The sequence below is a fragment of the Erithacus rubecula genome, assembly GCF_903797595.1.
Source record: "Erithacus rubecula genome assembly, chromosome: 2".
In the NCBI taxonomy this organism is placed as follows: Eukaryota; Metazoa; Chordata; class Aves; order Passeriformes; family Muscicapidae; genus Erithacus; species Erithacus rubecula.
Window position 1 is genome coordinate 69,510,494 of NC_136685.1, and position 27,012 is coordinate 69,537,505.

Below are 27,012 nucleotides of genomic sequence, written 5' to 3' on the forward strand. Positions count from 1 at the left end.
CAGGAATTTTCCTGCAGTGTCATGACATGAAGCAGTAGGGCAAGGAGAGGGAAAGACTGTCCCTGCCCTCTGGGAGAAAGGCTACAGCATGAAAAAATGTCATATTGCACACCAGAATGTTCACACAGGAGAGAATCTGCATGCATTCCCCTGCAGCAGGACAAGCACCTGTAGAGCCCAGCTCACACATTTTCATCTGCAACTGAACTCTGAAAGAAAGAAATTTCCTGAAGTGATACATGGCTACTCTCCTTGGGACACAGTAGATGTGCAGTCTGTATGTGTAGGGCACTGAGCATCTCCTTCCCCAGTCAATATTGTTACTGTGGTTTATTAGAATGTGCCTTAGCCCACACAGAGGAGCTATGGATAAAGTTCCTGGTTTTGCTGCTGGCTGAATATGAGATTTTGGGTACTTCACATCCCTGGGCTTGTGTTGGCACTAAAGTGCTTTTTACCTGCCTTAACTCCTTGTCTGGGGTTCCTCTCACTTGACTGTGTGCATTTAATCTGGGCATCTACCCTAAGCTAGTCCATGAGGGTCTGTCTAGAGGCACATTGAAAGACACAGTCATCATCTGAGGGATGTTAGGGATGAGTACACAGTGAGTCACTTTCTGGAGGTTTTGATCTTCTCACTGGCTGTAGAAAAAGCTGACATGAGTAACTTGGAGTCTGTTCTGCAAACCTGAAGTTTGGTCAAATGATGGCCACATCTGGAGCACCAGGCCTGCCTCTTCTCCCAAATTTGGACAGAATCCATATATTTGCACAATGGGAACTTGGTCTCAGCAGGGAGCCTGCAGACATCAACAATGGATGCAATTATGGGGAATAAACATGGGAATATATGTTCTGAAAAAGAAAGCTTTCCTCCCAGCACTGCTGTGAAAAATAGCAGAACAGAAAGGAACTAATTCTGTTTCACGTAATTGCTCTCCATAAATCATCTCTTGGCAGCAAGCTAAACTGGTCCACCAAAGGGCCAATTAAAGCAAAGGGAGATAGTGTTGTGTGTACTCAGGGATGTGTTTAATACTACAGGAACTGTAATTTGTTCCAAGAGGGTGGCATCTCTTCCCTTTCCAAGCAGAGAGGAATATCCATGTCTGGCTCTGAGCATTATTCCTTCAGTGCATCCGTGGTACATTTTCTGGCATTCTCTCCAGCACAGTGTTTTACCGTCCAATGTGAGACACAGTGGTGCAGGTGAATGCTGGTAAGCAAAAAAATAACAGAATTATTTAGGTTGGAAAGGATGATTAAGATCATTGAGTACAACCACCAACAAAGTACTGCAAGTGCACCACTTAACCACACCCCTGAGCACACATCTGCACATTTTTAAATGTCCCAGGGGATGGTGACACCACCACTTCCATGGGCAGCCTGTTCCAGTGCTTGACAACACTGTCTATGAAGAAATTTTTCTCAGTATCTAATACACACCACCCCAGGTGCAGCTTGAGGCCATTTCCTCTTGCTTTGCTGCTTGTTGCCTGGGGAAGGAGTGCAATCCCTTAGCTGGCTAACCCTCCTTTCAAGAGGTTGTAGAGAGCAGTAGTGTCCCCACTGAGTTTCCCTCCTCCAGGATAAACAACCCCAGCTCCCTCAGCTGTTTCTCATAAGACTTGTGCTCCAGACCCTTCACCAGTGGTCCAACAACAAGGCCATGAAACCTGGGAGTGGGTGACAAGAGCACATGCATTGGTGCATGCAGAACTTCGGCGTGTGGCCCATCAGAATCCCTCCTCAGGACAACACTTTCTAATGCTCCTGTGTTTGCCGGGGATGTGTCCTGCTCCAGGTCCTCCCCACTAGCTTTGCATGATGCCCAGCGGGGACAGCACCTGCCCGCCGTGCCGCACTCGGGCCAGGCTGCGCTCTGTCTGTCCCAGCCGGGACAGCCGCAGCCCTCCGTGGCTCTGGCTCCGTGCAAGGCTCAGCTCAGGGGCTGTCTCCGCATTCCTGGAGCGATGCCGGCCGTGCAGGGCGGGGAGCGCCGCCGGAGCCGCACACCCTTCGGGAGCGCGGGCAGCTCCGGGCGCTCGGCGCCGCCGCCTGCCCTCCCTGTTTGCTTTCAGGGTGTTTGCAGAGCAGCCGGGTCAGTCTCGCTCAGCAGCAGCTCAAGGAGGTGACACGGAGGAGAGCTGGAGCGTATTGCCGGCTCACCCACCGCACAGTCCTTTCCGCCCCCTTTTCCTTCACCGGGCACCCGAGGTATTCTTGCTCCCGTCTCTTTTCCCACCTGCCCCCACTCCGCCTCCATCACCAGCTCACCTTGTCTCGGGCAGGCGGCAGGCAGACATGCCCTATCTGTACCGGGACTCGAAGCCGCGGCCGGCGGCGCATCCCGGGGCCGCCCGTGGCACCCAGAGCTCGGGAAAGGGCTACGAGCAGCTCAAGAGGGAGTGCCTGCAACGGGGAGTCCTCTTCGAGGACCCCGACTTCCCCGCCTGCAACTCGTCTCTCTTCTTCAGTGAAAACCCACCCATTCCCTTCGTCTGGAAGAGGCCTGGGGTGAGTATGCCCTTGTGTTCCTGCCCAAAGTCAAGCAGCTGTGCCTCGGGGTTCAGCTGTGCTCCGGGGCTGCACCAAGTGGAGTGCTCAGGGAGATGTGGAGATGAAGTGTGGCAGGAAACCTTTCCCACCTCGGGAGCAGCAGCTCAGGGTTGGGATGCCACCTGCAAAGAGCTCAAATTGCAGGATGGAAGGGCTGGAAGGCTTCGCCCCGTGTTTCAGGTGTAGCTTGGTACAGACACAGATGCATGTGTATGTTTGTGCATGCGTAAAGAACTCATAACCAGCTTCTCCTTACAGTATTGATTGACAAAAGATCAAAATAAGAGACCATGCAGGGTACTAAGGATAAAATACATTTTGAGTGTTGATAATGTAGGAAATCCATAATTAAGATAAACTTCAAAAATGCAGACCTTCTAACTTTTAGAGTACAGGAGTCTTACACTTACTTGCTGGCTTCCATCAGGGAATGCAGAGGGATTACAGATGCATGCTGTGGTTACTGAGCCATTCAGCAGTAGCCAAGGGCTCAGTGAGTATCTCTTAATGCATCTTGCATAACAGTCGTTAATAACACAGAGCGAGCCTGAAGCTGCACCAGTCACATGCTCCCAGATCACAAACCCAGCATCACTTCAGGTTCCTTCTCCCCACTTCACTCTGTAACTAATAACCACAGAAAGAATGTGGCAACATTTAATTTCTTTGCTAACAACTGATTTAGCTAAAAAGTATCTGTGTGGTTTTTTCATAGTCTGAAGGCTTCTTCCTTTATAAAAAACTTTTTGTTGGTGATAGTGATTCCAAGGGAGAGAGAGAACAAATTAAGCTTAAAGAAGTATTTAAATTATCTTAATTCACAGTGATAAGCATTCAGTGCCTCGGCATCTGGTAGTTACCACAGTGCTGATACAGAGCAGAATTTAAGCTGTTACTTCTGGACCAGTTTCAGTTATGAAAAAAGTTGGAAATCCCTACACATGCTAAAGGCAGCCCCCACAGGCACTGCTGCCTGTCTGTACTGCAAAAAGCCAGGTGGCCTCTGGGGCTGCCCTCCAGCACAGGAGAGGCATGTGAGGCTGAAGTGCTTCAGGTGAAGTGACTCTAGAGTGATGTGAGGCGTCGAAAATGCACATGGCTGTGACACTAAATTATAAAGAATGATTTTCCTTTGCCCAGCTCTTAGGTGCTAGTTTGTCTTTGCACAGCTTTAGAATAGTTAAAATTTGGTCTAAAACGTGACCAGGAGATTGTGTGCCCTTGTGTGTGGTACAGAGGGGCAGGGGAGAATGGTCTGTTGTCTTCAGGATCTTTGTGTGCTGAACTGGAAACATCTCCAGGATGAGTAAGTTACCTCAAATGGCATCTGCCTTTACACTCCAATTCCCCACACACACTTGTGTGAGCTGTACAGCAAGAAATAAAACTCAGGGGAGGCTGAGAGGATATGTAAGGACAGGGTATTAGTTATGCTCTGCTCAAGGCTCCTCAGTATTAAATCTAAATCAGTTTCATTCTATTATCCATTAGGAGCAGCAGCAAAATAGAGGTGCTGCAACAGTTTCAATTTAACACATTTTACTTTGCAAAGGAAACATGGGCCTGGAGCATGTGCAACGTGAGTTGCCACAGCTGGACAGGGTGAGCACAAAAACACGGGCTCTGTGTAGGGTGTCTGTGTTCAAACTTCTTTTCTTGGTGACTGGTTTTTACTCCCTCTCCCACCAGTATTCTACAGCAGCTTGGATGAAGTGTAACACAGTAGATATGGGTAATTGCAGGGGCAAATAATATAAATCTTCTGATTTACAGTCCCTTAGAGTTTAATCTTTAGTAATGGCAGTAGAGAAGGCTTTCTCGTTAGTTTGACATGCATATATCTGCATATATACATGTTTGTAGCAAGACCTTCAGCTAGCACTAATCTGTAAATCTCCCACTGCAATCAGTGAGCTACATGAATCTGCACCAGGTGAATATCTGACTTCCTACATAAGTGAAGTGCTCCAAGATTCAGAAAGACATTTAGGGATTTTGTTTAGCAATCTTTTTTAATTACAAATTGAAACTGTCCTTTATCAACATTTTAGAACAATTTGAAGAAAAGAAGATTCCTTCCCTTCCCTTCCCTTCCCTTCCCTTCCCTTCCCTTCCCTTCCCTTCCCTTCCCTTCCCTTCCCTTCCCTTCCCTTCCCTTCCCTTCCCTTCCCTTCCCTTCCCTTCCCTTCCCTTCCCTTCCCTTCCCTTCCCTTCCCTTCCCTTCCCTTCCCTTCCCTTCCCTTCCCTTCCCTTCCCTTTTTCAACTCCTGGGATGAATTCAACAGCCCAGGGTCTGGGAAAGTTAGACATATAAATTGAAGAATGAAAAAAACCCAGCTGAAGAAAGGAAAGACAAACAGGTTTTACCAATGTCAAATAAGTCTATGGTCTACAGGAGGAAGTAAAGAAATATTCCTAGTATGAACAGCCATGGACAACCAGTATGACAGGTTGGGACCAGGCAGAGAAATGTAATCACAGAAACCACCCTAAACAATCTCATTCTCAGCATGTTTTACATCTCTAGGCACCCCTTCTACCAGTGCAAGAGAGGTAGAGGGATGCATTTGTGGTTTTTTGGGTTTAGAGAAAGGCAGCTTAAATGCAGCATCAGGACAGTCACCCTGAAGAGTGCATGCTCCTACTTCTAAGCAATATCCTTGTGAATCCTTAAATTACTGCATTCTGTGTATGAATGCTACGTTTTGTCCTTTGGAATGCTGAAAGTCCTGATACATTATTATACCATCTGAAAGTTCTTTTAAAATTAATTAGAATTATTTTTGCAACACCCACTCAAAAACTGTAGATGTGTTTTCTTTTGTGCATCAGTGAAGGAGGCACAATTCCAGTCAACATCCTTTCAATTCCTTTTTATTGATTTTTAAAAAAATATATTTTTGATTGCTTTAGACATAGGAAGTATAAAACATTTTTCCATATATGAGTTACCGAGATGTGTAATAAACAATGAGTCATGAATCAAACCCATGTCAGTGGAAATATTTTTTTATCTTGTCCCTTGCTAAAATGCATTAGTTGCAATGAGAATCACATCTCCTGAGAGCAGTATGCTAAAACCAAGTGTGTTGTTGAAGATCAGCTGCTTTATGAGCCATTGCTGTATCAATGCCTGCAGGCAATGAGTGTGGTTTCATTGTCTGTGCCCAGTCCCAGCAAGACTGGGTGTATTTAACAAGCAGGCGGGGCAGGTAAGGAGAGCTGCTGTTTGATTTCCCTTTGCTCCACACTCTGGGGATGTGCTGGTCTGTGCTACCTCCTCCCCAGCAAAGGCAAACAGCAAATATGCAAACCATTTCCTCCTGGATATTGCTGCTGCAGGGGGAGCTCCGTGCTGGCTCACTGAGGGGAGTGCCCTGGCTCCAGCAGGAACCAGCAGCAGGTGCTTCAGCAACAAGTGCAGGAAGCTGAACAAAACTATCAATATCCTGCCCTGTGTTCTGAGAAAATGCAGTGATGTGAACACAAAGCAACTAAATTTAATCTAGGCAAATGCAGGGATTAAATGACTGAATGCACTCTTCTGTTTCCCCCGCCCTCCCCATTAATTTGTTTCATTTGCCATTTAGGCAGAAGGATCTGCTTCATGCCACAGGGCCTGCAATAATGTATCAGGGCAGACTGATTAAATATAGGCATATTCCTCCAGTAATATATTAGATAGCCTCCTCTCCCCTTTTTCATTCAGTTTAATCAATTACATTCAATATACAGTTCATGGGAAAACGGAGAAGAGAAACATTCCTGCCACATTTATTGGTTAATCACTGTAATTTTTCTATCCAGCCATGGTACCAGTAATTGAACTAAACCAGTCTAATGAATGCTTGAGAACTGCTGTAATGCCACCATGAGCACTATTCCCTCTGACCTCTGACCACCTGGGGTGGGTAGTGTTTAGCTTCTCCTAAAAATTAACAGGACTAAGCTGTCTTTGTTGTTTGCTTTTTTGAGGAGGAAATTGTCTCATGGTTGTCAGACACTGTATGTTCCAGGTATTACATGCAAGTAAATAAAAGGTTCACTAGTTCAGTTAAAAGGAAATTGCCAGTTTTATTTGTTTCAGCCTTTGAAGGAAAACAAGCAAACAAAATACCCTGTTAACTGGGGCTGCAGCCTTACATCAATCCTCTGGATGAGTTTGTGCTATGATATTTTAACAATTGCATACAGATGAATAAAGAATGCCAGCCTTTCATTAGCAGCCAGCTAATAATGAAAAAAATGAGGATAGTTGATTTTTTAATTGCACTACACTGTAATTAATTGGCAAGGATTCCCCATCCTGTTTTTTGTGGTGGCAACACTGCTTCAGGATAATACAGCTTGTGTGGCACACAGGGTTTGTCTGCTGCAAGTCTGGTTCAGAGTGATGGTGGTATTGTCCTGGCACACTGTAAGTAATTTCTCTGTCTCACTGTTGCAGGACATTGTCAAAGACCCCAAGTTTATCCTTGGAGGAGCCACCAGGACTGACATTTGTCAAGGGGATCTTGGTGAGTGATTCCCCCTGGGTGGCTGTGTCCATGTCTACACCCGTGAGGAGCAGCAGCAGTGTCCTCACACACTGGGGATGTTGTCCCTCCCAAACTGGGGGGAGCAGTGGAGCTGGAGCTCCTGCCCAGGCTCACCTGGCCCACAGCTGCCTCTTGGATAATTCCCTCCCATCCATGCCAGGGACCATCTTGGTGCAGTGGGATTCAGGATCAGGGAAGGATCTTCACATGAGGGTCCTGTGAGCCCAAGGGATTCTTTTGACTACCAGCACCTCCAGGCTGAAGCAGGCAGGGACACCCTCTCTGGGGACACACAGGCTGTCTTTTGGATTTCAGGAGATGTCATAACATCTCCTCTGGCCCCTTTTTCTTCCTTTTTCCCCTTCTCAATCCACAGGTGACTGCTGGCTACTTGCAGCCATAGCTTCTCTCACACTGAATGAAAAAACACTAGCAAGAGTTGTGCCACTGGACCAAAATTTTGGGCCAGATTATGCTGGAATATTTCACTTCCAGGTAAGGTGAACATCTGCCACAGAATGAACACATCTCTGTCATCACATTTCATGGTCTATTTTGCAGTTGCCAGGTTCTGCAGAGGAAACACTGAAAAAAGTAGGATTGCTGAGCTTACACTGTGGTTCATGTTTTGGCAAACAAACTAGAGGGTTATGTCAGCCTCATACAGGCACAAACACTCCTGTTTTGTGGACAGATACATGGTGTTAGAAATAATTTCACATTTTCCTGGGCACACACACCTCACTTAGGATATAAGTCCTTGAAGGGGTTGAACTGGGATCTGTAACATGTGTGTTCTAAAGGAGTCTTGAATTATATGGTGAACACTTGTGTAGCTTGTGAACACTTGAGTGACATTATCCAGACATTTAGCTGCAGTACAGGTCTGCAGATTCAGTCTTGGTGTTTCCTTAAGACAGATCACCCTTCCAAGAGAGCAGCCTTGCATGGCAGAGCAGAACAGACTATTGACATGTCTTCCAATCAAGCCTATGATTGTCACAAAATTAGAAATGTTGGGACCAGAATCCTGCTCTTAGGAAATGCTGTGTTATCACCAAACTCATGCACCATCCTTTATTTCTAACCAGTTTTGGCAGCACAATGAGTGGCTGGATGTCGTGATCGATGACCGATTACCCACCTTCAAGGGCAGGCTGGTTTTCCTGCACTCAGCTGAACTCAATGAATTTTGGAGTGCCTTACTAGAGAAAGCCTATGCCAAGTAAGTCCCACTGCACATGCATAATTTGCTGCTTGTGCATACATTATTCACAGTTTGTTCATATGGTATTCACAATTCTAGTGAGCAGCTTCTTGCATTTGCTGCTGCCCTCGCCAGCCTGATAACTGGCACTAAAGAAAGAACACCCCCAGGCTTTAAAGATATGGAGAAATTAACAAATTAAAAATGCAACTAAAAAGGGAAGCAGAATGACCCTGATGCTACTGCTTGAGTGCACTCTGGGGTGCTTATTTTGACTTCATTGCTATTGCTGCAATTCCACACACAAGTGAGAAAACTCTCAAACACGGATATCTTGAAAGCAATTCTCACAGCCAGCATGTGTTTTCCAGGTTGAATGGCAGCTACGAGTCTCTGAAGGGTGGCAGTACAATAGAGGCCATGGAAGATTTCACTGGGGGTATAGGAGAAATGTATGATGTAAAGGCAGCTCCTGACAATTTCTATGAAATCCTAGAAAAAGCCCTGAAAAGATGCTCCATGGTGGGCTGCTCCATTGATGTAAGTAAGAAATGGGGTCTCAATTACTTGGTGCCCTCAGCTTTGGGGTTCAATGTTTTCTAGTTTGAGTTTCACTTTTTCTCCTGGTGATGTTTGCTGCTTGCAAACAATGGAACTAGACAGTGTGATACTCAGCTGGCTGATGGGAACCTTCACCACCATCACTGTCCATCAAAGCCTTTTTACTAGAAATGAGACCATGGGAACACCTGATCTCAGTCTGAGAGTTAAGACTGAGATCCTGGAAATGGAGATGGTGCTGAAAAAAAATCACAGGGGCAGAGGACAAATTCCATCATGGAACCACCTCATTTTTGCTCTGAGTGAACAATGCTTAAAACCCCTTCATATTTTTTCCCAAATGGGGACCATTGCACCATGGCTGAGCAGAAAGACAAATTCCCTGTTTGTAGTACGGGTTAGCCACTGGTTAGCCAGGTGCTTGGAAGGGACCAGGTGGCACCACTTGTTATCTCACTGTGTAGAGATGCTCATTCACATTTTTCCCCTATTGCAGACCAGCAGTGCTGCCGAGTCAGAAGCCAGAACCCCATCTGGCCTTGTGAAAGGCCATGCATACTCTGTGACTGGCATTGAGGAGGTATGTCCAGCAGCATGGGGCAAGGAGACATCTGGGGAAAGGATAAGGGAGTGCCTCCTCAGCCTCAGGTGATGGGGGAAGTTATCCTGGGGAGGTCCAAATTCCCCTCCTGCTTTCCCTCCCACATCTCCTGTGGCACTGCACCTTTTGCCCAGTTAACAGCAGCCCCTGCACACTGGAGAAGCCTTGCTCCCTAGATCCTGGCACCTGATATTTTCTCTATTTCCTTCTTGCCCAGGTGAGCTACAGGGGCCGGCAAGTGAAGTTGATCAGGATAAGGAACCCCTGGGGACAGGTGGAGTGGAATGGCCCTTGGAGTGACAAGTGGGTGCACTGTCCCTTCCTGTCCCTCCCTGTCCCTTCCTGTCCCTTACACACCAGCCTCACAGAGGCCAAATCCAGCTTCTGCTCCACAGCTGGCTTCCTGCAGCCCCAGCTGCTCCATGGGAAATTAAACCAAGAGTTTGTATGTGCCCAGCAGTATTACTGCCCTACAGCATCTCCCCCTCAAAGCAGCACAATGCAGGGATACTGTTGAGGTTGATTAGCTCTCAAAACATAGCATCAGCAGAAATCATGAATTAATAGAAATAAATTAATTTTAATACACTCCCAATTATAAAAATTATTCATTTGGAGTGGTATTTTTTCGTTAAATATTTACAAGCCTGTTGCTGTAACAATTGCAGCACAATATCCATACAATGTCCTACTACAGATAAGCTGAAAATGATAGTGTATTACACCCTCTGAATAGCTTGCATCCCTGTATCTTTATTGATTGAGGTTTCTGAACACATCAGAGATCATATCTTAATAATAACATATGGCCATTAAATGAGACCCTCTCCATGCCAAAGTCGTGAAAGGACCCCAAACCACAACAGGATTGGCCTGAAAACCAGACAGGATATACTACTAATTGTAAACAAAGTGCAAACAATAAAAAATGGAAAAAATATACAGTAAAAAATCAACACTATATTCTTCTCCAACACACACTTTTCAGTACATTTTTGCACATATGCATTGTTTCATTTTTGTTTCACTTTTTCTACTAGGGTTTTTTTTCTTTTCATTCACACACATGTAGGGGAGAGGGGCCATAACCTGCCTGGACCTTTAATATTGCTGAGACATGTAATCATTTGTAGGACTACTTTAAATTTCCCTCTCCTTATCATGGCTCAAAAGTTAATTAAATGTGTCCACATCAGCTCAGATCCTTTATCTGAAGAAAAAGACAGATAATTGACATGTATAATCAGTTTTTAAATTTGAAAAAGATGGAGAGGTTATGATCAGGACAGGCTGTTTATGCTGTTCATGAAAAAGGCTGTCTCTGCAAAGCAGAGCTCTGTCTCTGCACTTGGGAGGCTTTCTGGAGCTCAGGATGCACAGGTGCTTGCAGGTCAGTACAGGAGACTGTATTAACATTTTGCAGTGGTTGCTGGAATTAAAACCCACAACACAAGGTGCCTTCTACTCTGTAAGTTCATTATGTCAAATTGGAAAAAGAGCAGTGCACTTCCAGGTTTCCTGAAAAGTTTTATCAGGTTTTTGTTTGGTTTTGATATGCCACAGCTGGAGTTGAAGGAGTGAGTGAAAAGGAGGCAGGCTTAACCTGGGGCCCCAGTTACTTCACCAAATCTCTCTGTGTAGGGGAAGGAACCTATTCAGTTCCTATTGACTCAATTTTGAAAAAAAGCATCTGGCCTTAATCAGCAACAACAGTTTAAAAAAAGACAGTGCCACAGATGGAATACAGATTTAAAGAGAGTGTTTACTTGCCAACATCCTGAGGTTTACCAATAGCCCTGTTATCTCCAACCCAAACACCTGAGAGCAGTCTCAACAACTCACACTGAGTCCACTCTGGAGCACCTTTGGGATCCTTGGCCAGATGCTGCTTTTGGCTGCATTAATTGGGTCTCTGTGACAATGAGTGCCAGCGGGATCAGGAAACCTCTGAAATACCACTGTGTTTGTGTAAGCTGCACAAATAAAACACACATGAGAGAAGAACATGCTGCTGCTATGTGCAGCCAGTGTCTCTGAGGCAGGGAGAGTCAGCTGGCTGTGGTAGAGCTGTGTTCTGTTTCCCTGTAGCTCTGCAGAGTGGTGCTCCGTCAGCCCGTCGGAGCAGAGACGCCTGTCACAGGCAGCACAGGAGGATGGAGAGTTCTGGTAAGGCACAGCCTCCTCAACTCTGCGACTCTATGCAGAAATCAAGGTGCAACTCATGAAATTCTCCATTTCTGCCTAAGGGAGGGCAGGTAGAATGCTCCCTTTGCTTTCTGTGCTTCAAGCGTGCCTATATCTGCTTTAATAACAAAAACCCTCAAAAATCAGTTTAGTTAATGGCATGTGTATCTCCCATGAATGTAACAGCCTTTAAATCCTTCCCAAAGGCTGGATATACAGAAGGGAGCATTGTATGACACTCTGTTAGCTATGAAATGCCTTCAAGATTCATTCTGGACACTGGAAGAGAATGAGTCCTGAGAAGCAATACTACTAGCTGCATAAAGTAAAAGAGCATCAAGATGTGTGTGAAACTGTGCAAAATTTGAAATGAAATTAATTGAAATCAGAAGAAAAAAAAGAAACCAACATGGTGGAAATTTCTTTAGAAGTGTGAAGTGTTCTTCATGCCAAATTCATGATCTCAGTCAGCAGATGGCTGACTTGCACATGATCCCCCCTATACTGATTGTGCTGTGACAATGTGTTGGGTCACATTTTCTAGGGCCAGATGCTCAGTTCTTTTACAAAGAGGCAAATCTAGAGAGGTATGCAGTGGAGCTATTCCAGATTTTGTCTGCAAGTTAAACCAAAGTTCAACTTCAGGCCTGAGAAGTTATTTGAGATAGACAATGCACACATTAAATCACACAAAATGGTTTATCCCAAATTTTGATAACTGGAGGGAAGTAGGTCCAATGGCTGTTCCATTACTGTATTTTTACATAAGATACTTTGAGTTATTTTGCTATTGACATAGCAAATCCATTAGGGCATTTGCAGTTTCTTAAAAAAGCTTTTGTGTTTGTTTGGGTTTTGGGTTTGGTGGGATTTTGTCTGTTTTTGATCTGGCTACAGCTGCAGCTTATGTGGTGACTGTAAAGAAGACAAAGAGTTCACACAGAGCCCCAGTAACTCCAGCAAGTATCTCAATGCAGGGTAGAATTTAAAGCCTGACCATGTGATGGAGGTAAAAGTGTGCAAGTAGGCATCAAATGAACAGTGCAATTAATGAAAAAATCCCTTTTTAGACCTTTTGTTCTTTGGGCTTGTGAGAACTGGAGAAAATCTTCATGGTGCCATGCTGAGGACATTTTGACCTCATTAACTACCCCAAAGGCATTTTGGCTACATATAAGCAGTTCAGGTTGGTCTTTTCCAGGTGCTTCTAACAGATACAAAGGGGAATTTTGTGGTTGGCTAAGAAATCAGCTTCTCACTCATCCTAGTCCATTCCAAGGTCAGAGGATCAGAGTCTTCTTTTCCCTTCATAAGTACAAACCCAGAACAGCTCTAGGGAAATCAGAACAGATGTTTTACCTCCTAGAAGTCAAACCTAATCAATAAAGGGCAACCCCTTCTTCTGCTTTGCAGCACTTTTCCAAAGAGCCCAAAATTGCATAGTGTGGCCAGGATACCAAACCATTTAGAGACAGATTTTGCTATGCTGCCCCTGCTTTAATATCCTGAGCATCAGAGTGAGAATTAGCAGTGCCTAGGGCTAGCAATATCCAGGAATAGCTGACAGGAAAGGGCAGAACTCAGCAACGCAAACCCTGCTGTTTCTTTCCACACCAAAGCCAAGGTGAAAAATGGCTCATAGCAAGTGTAAATTAATACCACCACAGACATCTATTTGTTATGAGAAAGAAAAATGGAGCTAGCTGTGTTGGATGAGGCACACTGGGGGCTAGCTGGGTCCTATCTGCCACTGCCACAGACAAACTTGCATCTTGGAGAGCTTTTGCTCTCCTGATACTCCATTTTGTTGTTAGGCATCTGTCACAGGAGGAAAAGGATAGTTATAAAAGCTAAAGGAACTTTCCTGTAAAAGGAAAATTATAAAAGTGTTAGGGAGGAGACCCATTTCTGTGTGTTATTTCTAGGGTTCAGGGAGAGAGGGAGTCTCTTCCAGATAGCAATTCAGAGCAGAGAACATGTCTAGATGCCAAATTGTCCTCACAAAGGCTTAATGCATCAGCTCTTTTACAGAGGGAAGTTCAGCCTACCAGGCTTAGAGTATGTGTGCCTCCTGTCCCTGTGGTGCACACCATGGAAGCTGCTGTCTCTTATAGAGCTTCTGTGCACTGTTTCCTTTTGCTCAGGGCTGCACCCAATGCCCAGCAGTGCCTGGCTCTGTTTGTCCCTTGTCTTGGCTGTTTGCTCAGTCCTGAACTGACTCCTTGGCCAACAGGACTATTGGTATCCTTTTGCCCTTGCACCTGATAGATAAAATCTCCTGGCATATCTGCTTCTCTATGTGCTCAGCAGGCTAGTTTCAACCAGCCCAGCCTAGCAGCTCAAAGCTGCCCACATTGTGGCATTTGTTCCCTCATTCCCATTGCCATTGCCATGTACATGTCTCCACCTTGGGCATAAAATACATGAAGCACAATCTGTGGGGCACACTAGCAGGCAGTAGTCTAGTAGCAGTGTCTATGCTGCCTTCAAGGGCAGGTTGGAGACATTTCTCAAGTCCAAACACATTTTATCTCACACATTTGGTGTACATTCTTGCTAGAACAAGGTCCCAGGCACCCATAAGGGAGGGAAGGGTGAGCACCTTAGTAGAGACCCAAAGGTTATTTTACTTGCAATGCAGCCAGGTAATGATACCATAGTTTGACTAATCCACCACCATGTGTGACTGGTTGTGCTCTCATTGTGCCTGGCACTGAGCACACAGATGATTTGTATGAAAACTTAGCTCCTGCACATGCCAGACAAACCTTTGGTTGGGTATTTGGCAATACAAGGATGGTGTTGGTGAAATAACTCTTTCCACTGTAGGTGTTGTGCCAGTGTCACTTCTATTTCATCTTAGACTCAATTGTAACTGAGTAAAAGAAAGGTGTATGAGGTGTCAGAGTGAAATGCAGATAAAAAGGGTGCTTGTGCTTTACACCACAGTGAGTCAAAGCTAGTTTCTCTCCTGCTGTGCACTGGAATATATCCATGGTCCCCAAAACTACTCTGCATGGACTGGTGATTGGGCCCTGGGGCTCTGGGTGATAAATACTTCTGCTGGGCATCCTTCAGAAAATGAATGGCTGCCAGTTCCTTACAATGTCTTTTCCTCAGGATGAAGTTTGAAGACTTCAAAGTGCATTTTGACAAAGTTGAGATCTGCAACCTGACTCCAGATGCCCTGGAAGACAGCACTGCCCACAAGTGGGAAGTGACCATCCACCAGGGAAGCTGGGTCCGGGGAGCCACCGCAGGAGGATGTAGAAATTTCCTAGGTAAGTACATATCCATTTGAAAATGAGAAGCAGGCACTGAAATCTTTACCCACCCTCAGCTATTGCTCTTCAGAGAGGAGCTCTGTAGCCAGACTTGTGGGTGCAGGATGTTCAGCTGACAGGAACCAATCAAAGAGACAAATGAGGAAAGTCAAAACATGAGCTTTAAGGGTGCTGTACTTTAAAGATAAGACCTTCCTGTGATTGCCTTTTTCAAATGAACAAACCAGCAATGAACAAAGTGATAAATGTTCACGTGGTCCCACTTGAGACTTTGTGGTGACAGAGTTGCCTTTTTTGCTCTCAGGTTCATTGGATTTGATTTACCTCTTAAAGACATTTGCATGAGCAGGACTAGGTTCAATAAGCCAGTTAAACTGCAGCAGCAAGTGTAAAATGAGACCAAAAACCCAGCTCAGCCAACATGTTTATGTGCCCCTGAAGTTGTGTGATGGATCTGAACTGTGCTAGTGCAGGCTGGTGCCAGCGCTATGAGACCATTGTAGCTATGTAATTTTAACAAAATTTCATCTGACAACTTCATTTGAACCACGGTAACTTAATAAGGCACCAGGCCTAAAATCTTTACTACACCTAGTTCCACAAAAGACTTTGGGATTTGTCTTGATTTTTGCAAAGCTTAGTGGAAAGAAGTATAACTATTAATGGAAAAACTAAGTTTGAGTGAAACCTCAACTTAATTGTCTTTTTTTATTTGGTGGGAATATTTTTGTAGTAGTAGTAGTGGTGGTTTATTATTCTAAGTCAAGAAACTCTCTAATGTTCTTTACCTTGGCAGAGACTTTCTGGACAAATCCCCAAATCAAGCTGCATTTGACAGAGCAGGACGATGGACAGGATGACTGCACATTCATTGCAGCGCTGATGCAAAAGGGTCGCCGTAAACTCAAGAAGCTTGGAGCTGAAATGCTGACCATTGGCTACTCCATCTATGAGGTACTCCTTTGCTGCTGCAGCACAGGAGCTGCACTCTTGGTGTTTGAAACTTTCTCTGGGTTTGCATCCCTGCCCCATTTTCAGGGCCCTTGCTCTTAAAATAACCTTCTCAGTCAATCAAGCCCCATGGAGGATGGAGTCCTCTCAGAGCAGAATTTAGGAGTCCCCGTGGGTTCCTAGGAGAGACTCCTCAGCCCCATGATTCTGTCACCCCTTGGCTGGCTCAGGGAGAGGGAATATTGCTTCTTCTGAGCATCCTGGGGCACATCACACACAGATGCCTGTCCCTGAGTGAAGTTGAAGTTGGTAAATCTATTGTCACTGCTCAGTGACAACCTTTCTGGAATGGTGGTGTTTAATGGCAGGGAATGCCCCAGAGTACTCTGACACTGCCTTCTGGGTGGGAAATGGCAGTGGTAATGGGTTCTTGCCATAAGGTGGGAGCTAAATTGTTGTAAACACTTGGGAGAGGGAATGAGAGTCAGGATCCCAGCCTGGGGTGATGCCTGTGCCAGGCAGAATTTGGATCACTGATTAGGAAACAGATGAGTATGGCTTTCAGCATACCCTGGCCAGTGCAGCACTGCCTTTTTTTCTCCTCCTAGAGTCCTGGCAGAGATGGACACTTGGGCAAAGACTTCTTCAGGTACCACCCCTCCAAGGCCAGGAGCAAAACCTATATCAACTTGAGGGAAGTATCCCACCGATTCAAGCTGCCACCGGGTGATTACATTCTTATTCCAACCACATTTGAGCCACACCAGGAGGCAGATTTCTGCCTGAGGATCTTCTCTGAGAAGAAGGCCATCACTGAGTAAGTCAGCAGAGAGCTTTGGGCTCTCCAGGGCACCCCTGCACATGAGGAGAGTGTGGCTGCCAGGCACTCAGCCCTACAGCAGAGGAACAGCATGGAAAGCTCTTGATCATTTGAGGTTTTGTGTATTTGCCCATTTTTGCTAAACCTGAATTTTTCTGGAGAGGAGTTGAGAAGGTGGGGAAATATGGTATGCCATGATGAATCTGCTGGAAGTTTGACAGGGAAGAGTTGCTAACAGCTTGGCACTGTTTGGGTCTCTGAATACAGCAGTGTTTGCTTCCTGTTTGTTTCCTCTCAAAGTTAGTCCAAGAGACAATTTTATATTAAAAAAGCATACTGAGGAAAAAATGTGTTCACAATGAATAATGAATAAAGAATGAGATGAATTCTTTAGCAGATGACATGCACAGCTGTGTCCTCCCTGAGTCCTGCCTAATGTCTGTTATACCAAAATTTAAACAGTGCAAAAGTCTGTTGTTTCATTAATTTTAGCTAAACATAACCTGTTAAGTTAAAAAAACCCTGTTTTATCATTCGCCTGGGGGAAAAGTAATAAGGAAGATTCCACCCCAAGCAGATGTTGAATACCTTCAGATACCAAATAAGGTTTTGTTTTCTCCAGGGATCTAGACGAAAACGTTGCCATTGATCTCCCTGAGGTAAGTGTACAGAGTTAAAATAGCAAGAGAATAGCTGAGCACAATTGCACACATTGCTTTTACTGTCTTTGGCTAAACCACGTTCATTTCACAGGAATGTTTCACAACTGCCAGCTCTGTGTATGTCACTGCAATGCTAAGCTCTGCTGAATATGGTCAAAGAGTGACAATAATATGGTAAAATATGTAACAATTGAAACCATAATTGTTATGCTTCACACCCCCTTGAAGGCAGTCAGTGCCAGCCAGCAGGAGAAGTGGTGTCAGCCACCAGGTGTGCAGTGAAAGCACACCTGGGGAGCACTGGGGAGAGCATGGCTGTTCACATCTTTTCAAAATTTATTTATTGTGAAAAATAAGTAGCAAGGAAATAGGTATAATAGACATACATTAATTTTGCATACAAATATCTTAATTTTACTTCTCAGTATCTGCAGGACTTGAGAAGGAATGCTTACACATGCATGTGCCTACTGAAATGATTGAATTCTTTTTGCTGTTGAATGGCTTGGTCTGCCTGCTGAGCACTAGTTGCAGCTGGGTCTGAGTCAGCTCCTGTTTAACTGTATCCCTGCAAAATAAGCCATTAATTGTGGTGTGCCTTTCCATGGAAACAAGCTAAGCCAAGAGATCTAATTTGTCCCTCTTTAGTAAAACTCTACTCTGGGGACCCAGCTAACAACATCTTCATTTCTGGGATCTCAGGGCCATCTTCTGTAGCAAAACAAATCTGTGCTGGGCAATACACTGAGGTGCAGCCACCTCTGGCTGGTGCTCTCAAGGAGGGCCAGAGGTCCCAGGGTGATGCTATGGGAGAGAGCTCAACAGCACTGTCATTATTGGAGGTCAGGGGGGAAAAAAATGGTGCAGGGTGGGAGGGGAGGGGAGGAGAGGAAGGTGTTCTCCAGGATAGGTGCTCTTGGTTTTTACGAAGACAGTTGTACACTGTGCACTTGCCCAGGCAGAGGAAATGAGAGGGTGATAGTCCCCTTGGGCAGAGAGGTGGCTGGGAGGCCTCAGATCTGGCAGAGTTCAGAAGCATGTGTACCCTATTTCAAGATGTACAGTGATCCAGGGTGCACTGAGGGGCTATTTGCAGGAGAAATACCATGTTTTACAACTCTTACAAGGACTTGTGTGGTCGGTGTTGCAGCCTCTACACCCAACCCCAGACCCACAGGAAACTGAAGAGGAAAAGCAGTTCCGGGCACTGTTTGAGCAGATTTCAGGAAAGGTGAGTGCAACACACTTTGGGTTAGAGCAAGCTGTGAAAGGAGGGGAAACACTTCTGCCCCTATGGCCACATGAAACAAGCCTGATGTATTTTGGGAGCATGCTTAGTTGTAGTGTGTTGTTCGGGCAGCAGATGTCACCATGTCTTACAGCTCAATGGGTAAGGGTGCAGTCCCTGGCCAGCAGGCAGGAGGACCAAAGCTAGAACTACAGCTCTGGAGGAGCCCTCCTGGTTTGACGTTTAGTTGAAGTTGAGTTTTCTTTGAATCAACAGCTCCTGCTTGAGATCTCCTTCAGACAGACTTATGCACAACAGCACTCCTGTATTTTCCCAGCCCTTAAATTTTTATCTTTTCCTCGGTTTTGTATGGTTCTCTTTTTCTGAGTTGCAGTAAAGTACAGATGAGTGATGTTTGTGTTTTCTGAAGTTTTTATTATGTCTGATTACAGAAACATTCAAGTAACAGATGCTTCACTTTTCTTTTTTTTTTTTTTTTTTTTTTTTCCTGCAGGACATGGAGATATCTGCAGAAGAACTTGAATATGTTCTGAATGCTGTATTAAAAAAAAGTAAGTTCTGGCAACTTCTAAATTAAGGGTTGTATAGAATGTTATAAAAGCTGCCATTTAGTTCATTTTCATATGGAAAATTAAAGTCTGTCTTATGACCCCCACCTGGTGTCCTTGAGCCAGCGAGGGCAGAGCCAGGAGAGCATTTGGCCCATGATCTAACCACGATCCTCCAGCAGGATCCCTGTCAGCTCAGTGAGGCCAGATCTCTACTGCACTGCCACTCTGCTGGGGAGAGACAGGCACTAGCCTGGGACTTTTAAGAGCTGGATGTAGCTCCTGATCCTGCAACAGGCCCTTTGTACAGTGGAAAACCTGTCACTCCCTGAACCTCATCTCCTGATTTACAAATCAAGGACAGTATTTTCTGTCATGTCTCCAGTAAATGGATCTTCTGTCTGGGCTGAGACTTCTCTGTAGTGAGAGCTGCCTTCATCTTCCAGTTCACAGGCTCTCCCACAATGAGGACTGAGAGTCAGCTATCTCTGTTCACGAGTCCTATTTTCTCCTATCTGTTTATCAAAGACAGCTTTGCCCATGATTTCTTTCCTATTATTGTTCTTTTTCAGCAAAGAACATAAAATTCAAGAACTTAAGTCTCATTTCATGCCGAAATATCATTTCTCTTATGGATGTATCCTTTCAAATAAGTGCCTGCCAGGCCAAATGAAGAATGAATATAATTGTCCACTACATTATATGTCATGCATGTCAGAAATGGATTTGGTAATGTCATGGCAGATAACTACCCAAAGGAAACTAAAAACCACAAATGTTTTATTCTGATTTTTATTTTAGAAATTTAGGGTTAGAAGTTTCAGGACAAACTATGCTCTGTTGCAGACTTAGAGGCAGATGCTTTAATGTGACCACCTTTAAAAGTAAATCTCAAGCTATTTCTGTATAGAACATTGCATAGAGTAATGTACTGTATAGTGCATTTTTGAAGCTGTGGTTTATTTGAAAGAGACATAGAAGATAACTCAAGAAAAGTCTGTTGTCTGGGGAGCTAAATTCACCAGACAGAGTTGTACATGCAAATTATGGGTCAGAAATTAAAAATCAGCAGCAGTGAAAATTGCTGATATCAAAGCTCCTTTTTGACAATCAGATTGAAAACTGGAAAATCTGGTCTTTAATGCTAGTTCCTGGGATTCCAGGAAACAGACATGTGGGTGAGAGTTGCCTGTCCAGATTTAGGCATTTGTGGTGTAGGTGTCTAGATCTAAGGCAGCTTTCTCAACCTCCTCTGTAGACAGCTAAAGGAGTGGTGTCATTAATTGCTCTGGATATACCTAACTGAGGGGTGCTAAATGACTGCTCAGACAGCAGGTGAGGCCAACCACAGCTCTGGTGCTTCCCCACCAGATTTGTTCTTTGCAGAGTTCTGGTTGCTGCAGAATTTGCTTAGCATGGCCTCTCCTCAGGTAGAGCTGCTTTTGCAGTATGCTTTCCCAAAAAATCAGTTTCATTACATATGAAACAAAACTGTCCTATCATCTAAAGTTGGGTTTATGTCTTGCTTGTTCAGCTGAGATGTCTTTTGCATTTGTTGCTTCAGTCCATGACAGAGGTAACATCCATTCAAACACTTCTAAGAGGAAACCAAAACAGAAAAATATTTTGTCCTGTTAAAGCTATTCCATAATATTGAAATTCAATCCAGATTAGTCACCCTGAGCATGCAATGAGAAACAGGGGACCAGACGTAAATTTCCTTGCTGAAAATCCAAGCCTCAGCAGGGAGCTGGTCCATGTTCCCATCTCATCCTTACATGGTATTGGCACAGAGCCAGGGCCGGCGCTTGACCCTGGAGCATGCAGCAGTTCTAGGTTTACTATTTAGGATACAACTGAATAGTTTCCATGATTTGCAATGCTTCCAAGCAAATCTCTGCATAGTTTTGAATAAATGGGGAGACATCCCTTCCTCTGCTTTGAGAGCAGAAGGAAGGCAGACACAACCATCCCGCTCTGGACGTGCTATTTGGAGCACAATGGAGGAGCAAAACCATAAAAATGCAAACCCAAGTCAATGCTGGCACAGTCTCCTCTGTGTCACATGCTGCTGAATTCCCTGGCAATGGTCACCATGCTGTGGTGAGGAGCAGGGACAGAGTTCTACGTGACCCTGGGAAGGAGAACCTGGCTGGGTTAAAAAACCCTTTGCAGAAGTGAGAATGTCCTTGGGATCTGTGGGTGCCTTTAATAATGCCACCAGCAGAGGTGCTCAAATAACTGCAGGTGTTAGTTAGACCCTGCTTGACATGTTTTGGCCTTTGTGGATGCTCAATGAGCCTGTGTCCATCTGAGCAAGGGTTTTGTCCTGGCAAGATGGAAGAAGGAAGGGGAATGGGACCATTCCTTATTTAGCACTACAGAGCCTCATCCTGGAAGTGAACTGTGCTTGGGGGGTATCAGTAACTCAATGAAATAACTCACTTCAGGCAGATCTAATCATTGCCTCCTAGAACTGCTACACAGGAATTTATTTCAGACCATAAGGACCAGATTTTGCCAGTCTCACCCCACTACTCACATCAATTTTTGGTTCAGCCTTTGCAACAGAGCTTAGTCTCTAGACAAAAATACTGAGCAGCACATTGGTTGACTAACTCCTTTGGGTACAGTAGCAATTTGTTTTAATCAGGTAATTTAATTCTCTGAATCATTTATATCCCATTTACATCCAAAACTGTTCTTGCCTTGGAATAATCTGTCTTTCTTCCTCATGTAGTTCCTGAACTGCTCAGCTGTGTTTTTATATCACATAATGTTCCTCCAGTATCACAGCCACAGGCATGACTATAACTGCTGGAGCTATACCTCTTGAGAAATCCCAATGCCAATTTCAGCAGCACCATAGGCTTTCCAGTCAATATTTTCTGCTAAAAGGAACTACTCTGATAAGTTCAGACTGAACTTGGGCTTTCATATGAGAAGTCGTTTTTCCTTAGTTCATATTACCAGACCAGTGGCAACGGGAAACTGGAATTCAGTGAGTTCAAAATTTTCTGGGAAAAAATGAAGAAATGGATAGTAGGTGACATTATCCACTGTTATTTTTACTCCATTTCATTAGCTACTTTCTGAATAGTTTATTAGGTATATGCAGACAAAAATGGAGACAGGAGTGTGTTCAAGCCATGAATTTTAACACAAAGCAAATGTTTTAAAGGCATGGGGTTTGTTTTGGATAGTCAAAGACATTCTTAGCTTTCCATGATGATAAACCATTATGGTTTTCTGTAAATAACTGAGATTTTTGTGAACTAATCAACTATGTTTGGGATAAAGAATGTAATGGACACTAATACGCAAGCCAATCCAAAGGAAACTTAAAGAGTTTCCATAACTGCTATTGTACAGGAGAGGAAAGTGATGATTCATGACTAGTGGGAAACAATAATTTCCTAAGTTACTGCATTTTCAATACTGATCTCTCAGGAGTCAACTGTACTGAACTCTGGGAAAGTGCTGATTCTAATTTTAAACACTTTTCCCTGCCACTGTATACAGTAGTAAGAATAAGTAGGCTTGCAGAACCAATCACAGAATGAATATTCAAATAAAACATATTATAATGGTCTCCTTATGGCCATTAATAGGTTTTTCTGAAATCGTGCTTCACCAAAGCATTCAAAATATGCAGTTCTTTGCTTCTTGTCTAGCCCATCAGAAAGGGCCAACACTTTTTCTGGGTACTAATGCCACATCTCTTTTAACAAAAGACACACTGTGTTTTAACAAGGGGCTTGAGAAATCCTTGTATCCTGTAGGAAGATTTGCACATATATTGGCTGAAAAATTTAAGCTGAATGTGATGACAGCTCTAAATAACTCATATTCCAAAGGAGAGTCGCATTTGTCATTTCAATAAAAGGATGAAATTTAACTCCAGATTGAAAATTGCTTAATGTATAAGTCAAAATTCAAACTGTTTGACCAGCTTTCTTGGTTTTACCATGAATGTGTCTATTCAGATCTTTTATGCTTAGAAGCAAATGAGTAAGGGACAATCTTAACATCATGTTAAACAGTTTTGTCTCTAGTGTTCAGAACTGTGGAGAAAAACAAAAGAAGATTAAGAGAATGTGCCCATGAAGAGTTAAAAGACAGAGAACAATACATCTTTCCAGTTAAAATAACTTTTTAAAAAATCACGACATTTTTAGTGAAGAGCAACTCATTATTTTTTCATGCTTGGATTTGGCAGTGACTTGTTTAAGTCACAATGACCCATTCATATGACAAAGAGAACTGGGACCAAGATTTGCTCCTCCATTATAAACTCAGACTGGACCTAAACCAAAGTCTTGTCAGCTTTCTTAAATGCTTATACTATGCAGTTGGAGATAAACACCTTGCCTTTCTATGCCATACCTGTGCTCCCTTTCATATGCCAGTTCTGAACTTTCTGTGTGCTCCTTTCATAACAGAGTATCTTTCTTCAATTTGACTTTGATAAATCTGGCTCCATGTCCTCTTATGAGCTTCGTGGTGCTCTTAAAGCTGCAGGTAAGACAGGCACTGCATTTTATCTGGTAAATCTGTCAGGCAGATCAGCCTGGGTGAAGAGGAAATCACACAGGCCAGGTGCTCCTGAGCAGGTAGGGGTTTAAACTCCAGAGAGAACCTGGGCACATTGAGCAGGGTAATTTTGCCCCAGTTCCCCCCAGTCCTGAAGGGCAGGCAGGCAGTCAGAGCAATCTCTTTATTTTATTGATCTCTGTTAAACTCATCAGGGCTGCACCCTGAAAAATATCACTTCAGAGTCCATCTACATCCAAGGGCTGCAGGAATAGTGAGTAAGCTGCTATGAAGAGCCATCATTGCATTAGTATTTCATCACCAATTACTTTTATTACAGTAGATAATTTACAGGAATCACTCCAAATTCAAGAAGACAGAATAGTCTCTCACACATCACACAGTGTGCATGGACCAGAAACTGCAGTGCCTGAAAAATCTCTTGTTCAGAGTTTGTTATTCATTGCAAACTTAAGGAACTTTGTGGTTAGGTCTCTTTCTGGACGGATGTGTGCCACAGAGCATCTTCCCATAAAGTGGTTTTCAAGATTCGTTAATAGAGATCTGTAGATTCCCCCTGATGTGTGAGGCTGCTCACTTTTCCTTTGTGTGTGTCTTTGGGAAGGATACCAGCTCAACAATTACCTGCTGCAACTGATTGTCCTCCGGTACTCTGATGAGCAGTTCCAGATTGATTTTGATGATTTTCTGAACTGCCTGATACGCCTGGAGAACGCGAGTCGTGAGTATCTTCTCCTTCCTCAGGAATTTCATCCCCTTTGAAAAAGAAATTGTTCTGTTTTGGGCTGTGGAGCATGTTGTACAATATCTGAGATGGAGTACAAGGCTAACAGAAAGAAGCTGTGGTTAGCATCTGCATTTGGGATGGCTGTTCTCCTGCAACATGAAAAATGTTCTGCTGCTAATGGAAAACTTCCCCATGTGAATAGAGCTTGCTACATAAATTCTGCAGCAATGTTGAAGGCATGTGAAGAATGCTGGTAAAGATCATGTTGTAACCCTTCTTGTGGCTCACTCAAGAGCTTAATTTGGGATCACACAAGTTCAAGGTTCAAATATTATTTGTGCCTCATGGAAAGATAAAATTGGCATGTGCTTGGGGAGGTATCTCCTGTGCCTTTTATATAACATGTTTCCTTTTGGCTTCAGATGTGGGTCCCTGTACATCAAGGCACCCAAGTTCTCAGTTCATTTCTGGCCCAGAGTCACTCTCATTACAAAGCAGCAGTAGTAGCAGGGATAGGTTAAAAGGCTAGCTAAATGCTGGATAAAATGATCATTAGTGTGGCTCCAAATTCAAATAAAACCCAATTCACTTTATGAGAAGAAAATCAACTTTCTTCACGGATTTTTGTTTTGTTTTGTTTTGTTCTTCTCTTTACTTTCTTTCTTGACTGTAGCAATAGAATTATTAAATCTCTGAGAGATAGAAGTTAAATAAGATATATAAAGAAATGCAAATTGCTTGGCTTGATTTCAGAGTACCCTCCAAATCTGTTTAGCACATTCAGGACACCTCTTCCAGACAAGTCCTGAAGTGAGCCTTGTAAAAAGGCCTTAAGTCAGCAAGACATTTCCTCTTGCAAGGACTTTGATTTGTCAGAGGAGCTACCACCACCAAGCAATCCTGAGCAATCTGCCTTTGGGCCAGACCTTCCCTCTCCTTGGCATGGCCACTCGTCGTTGTGGGATGGAGAGCTCGTGTGTGAATATGAATGAGGTGTATTTATAGCACTGGTGTCCTGCTTTTCATTTCAGGAGTATTCCAAGCACTGAGTGTGAAAAACAAGGAGTTCATTAACCTGAATATAGGCGAGGTATGAGCACAGATTCATAAACACTGACAAAATGATGGGCTTTCTCTAGAGCTCTGTCCTCTTCTAAGAGCTGGAGTATTTCTGCATGACACTTCAGGTGTCCATGAGAGTCCGGGGGGGTGGGGGGCTGCCATGGGTTTCACCACGGCTGGAATTTTACATCCCACTAATTAATTAAATCTCCTCCACACTGTTTCCTTCCTTACTTGGCCTGTGGCATATTTAAAGCTTCCCATGCCCCTTTCTAATTTCTCTGCTTTTTTTCCTTCCTTGGGTGCCAGGTTTCAGTGGGGAAAAGAGGAAGGAGTGATGGGGATGGGGGGATCTTTCACTCCCCCTGAATCCCCCTGGAATTCAGATCAGCCTTGCCTGTGCATGTCTATCATTTGCTTCTCACACTGCTCAGCACAGGTTTCTTATTTTGTTGTGCTCTCCTTGTCTCCTTGTTGCTGTGAGCTGTCTCTCATTTCACACTAAGCCAAAGCTTCCTGGGGTGAGGCACAATGAATTCCCAGGGAAAAGAAATGTGGGAACCCACCGTGGGTGGCTGGGATGCAAATAAAAAAACTGCTGTTTCCAGCATCTAGTGCTTGGAGAGCTTTGCCTTATTCCTTCCTGCTGTCTGAGGTTTCTCCTTAATGACAGGATGTAAAAAAGCCAAGTGACCAAAGGTCCTTTTCCCTGCATTGGGGTCAATTCAGAGCAAAGCACTGCTTTGGAATGGCTCTCATCTGGGGGAAGACATGGGGAGGGAGAAGAGCCTGAAATACTTTATTCTGATTATTATTATTCTGATACTAGTTTATCAACCTGGCAATGAACATCTGAAGGAGTCTGATTTGGATGCCAGGAGTTTCTTGCAACTTTGCTGCCAAGAATTTTGCCTCAAGAGCTGAGGTCCCCTTCACATGCAAACTTCACCAAGAGATTTCCTGCAGAGAAAGATGCACACTGCCCCCCTTTCTGTTCTCCAGCCTTGTGGATGAGTTCAAGTGTCAGATCATGTGTGTTTGGTAGAGGCTGATACTGAATTTGGCACTGAGCATCTGAATGGGGCACACATGCCCCTCAAGCAGGCTGAAACTGTTGTCCATGAGTGACCACAGGTTTTTATGAAATAGGATTGTGTTTAATTTCAGAATAGCATGGACTACATTGATTAAAAGTCTTTATTGCTGCTTGGCTACAGATTACTGTAAGGTGCTTTTGAAAATACAAGGTTGCGTAAAACTTGTTCAGTTTGTTATTTATTTCCAGGAAAAATGTGTGGCTATGTGACAAGTACACCCTGTCACAGCCACATGAATTGCAATCTGGTGAACTGTGGACAAAGAAAGACTAGGTACTGTATGGATGAAATTCACTTCCTAATAGTTGTGGTTTCAGGTCTAAGGTTCTTTAGAAGGATGCTTAAACTAAGGTTTGACATTCATCACAGGTATACTTTAGGGAAAAATTATTGCATTTCACCTTT

At 44.0% G+C, this 27,012-nt stretch overlaps 1 protein-coding gene across 4 annotated transcripts; it reads left to right on the top strand.

The window, feature by feature from the left end:
• The first annotated feature begins 2,105 nt into the window (after positions 1-2,105).
• On the top strand, positions 2,106-26,683 carry CAPN9 (calpain 9). Of its 4 annotated transcripts, XM_079298447.1 has the most exons (21): positions 2,106-2,220; positions 2,302-2,520; positions 7,010-7,079; positions 7,477-7,595; positions 8,192-8,325; positions 8,679-8,847; positions 9,365-9,448; positions 9,687-9,772; positions 11,537-11,635; positions 14,774-14,934; positions 15,734-15,891; positions 16,497-16,705; positions 17,331-17,367; positions 18,521-18,601; positions 19,113-19,170; positions 19,740-19,804; positions 22,141-22,209; positions 23,610-23,688; positions 24,326-24,442; positions 25,480-25,538; positions 26,340-26,683. In XM_079298447.1, the coding sequence occupies exons 2-21, from the start codon at positions 2,308-2,310 to the stop codon at positions 26,364-26,366; spliced, it is 2,094 nt and encodes a 697-aa protein (XP_079154573.1). In that variant the 5' UTR covers positions 2,106-2,220; positions 2,302-2,307; the 3' UTR covers positions 26,367-26,683. The 4 variants fall into 4 exon arrangements, with proteins under 4 accessions (XP_079154573.1, XP_079154572.1, XP_079154574.1 ...); XM_079298446.1 differs by having other exon boundaries at positions 2,129-2,520; XM_079298448.1 differs by having other exon boundaries at positions 2,129-2,520; positions 11,558-11,635.
• The last annotated feature ends 329 nt before the right edge of the window (positions 26,684-27,012 follow it).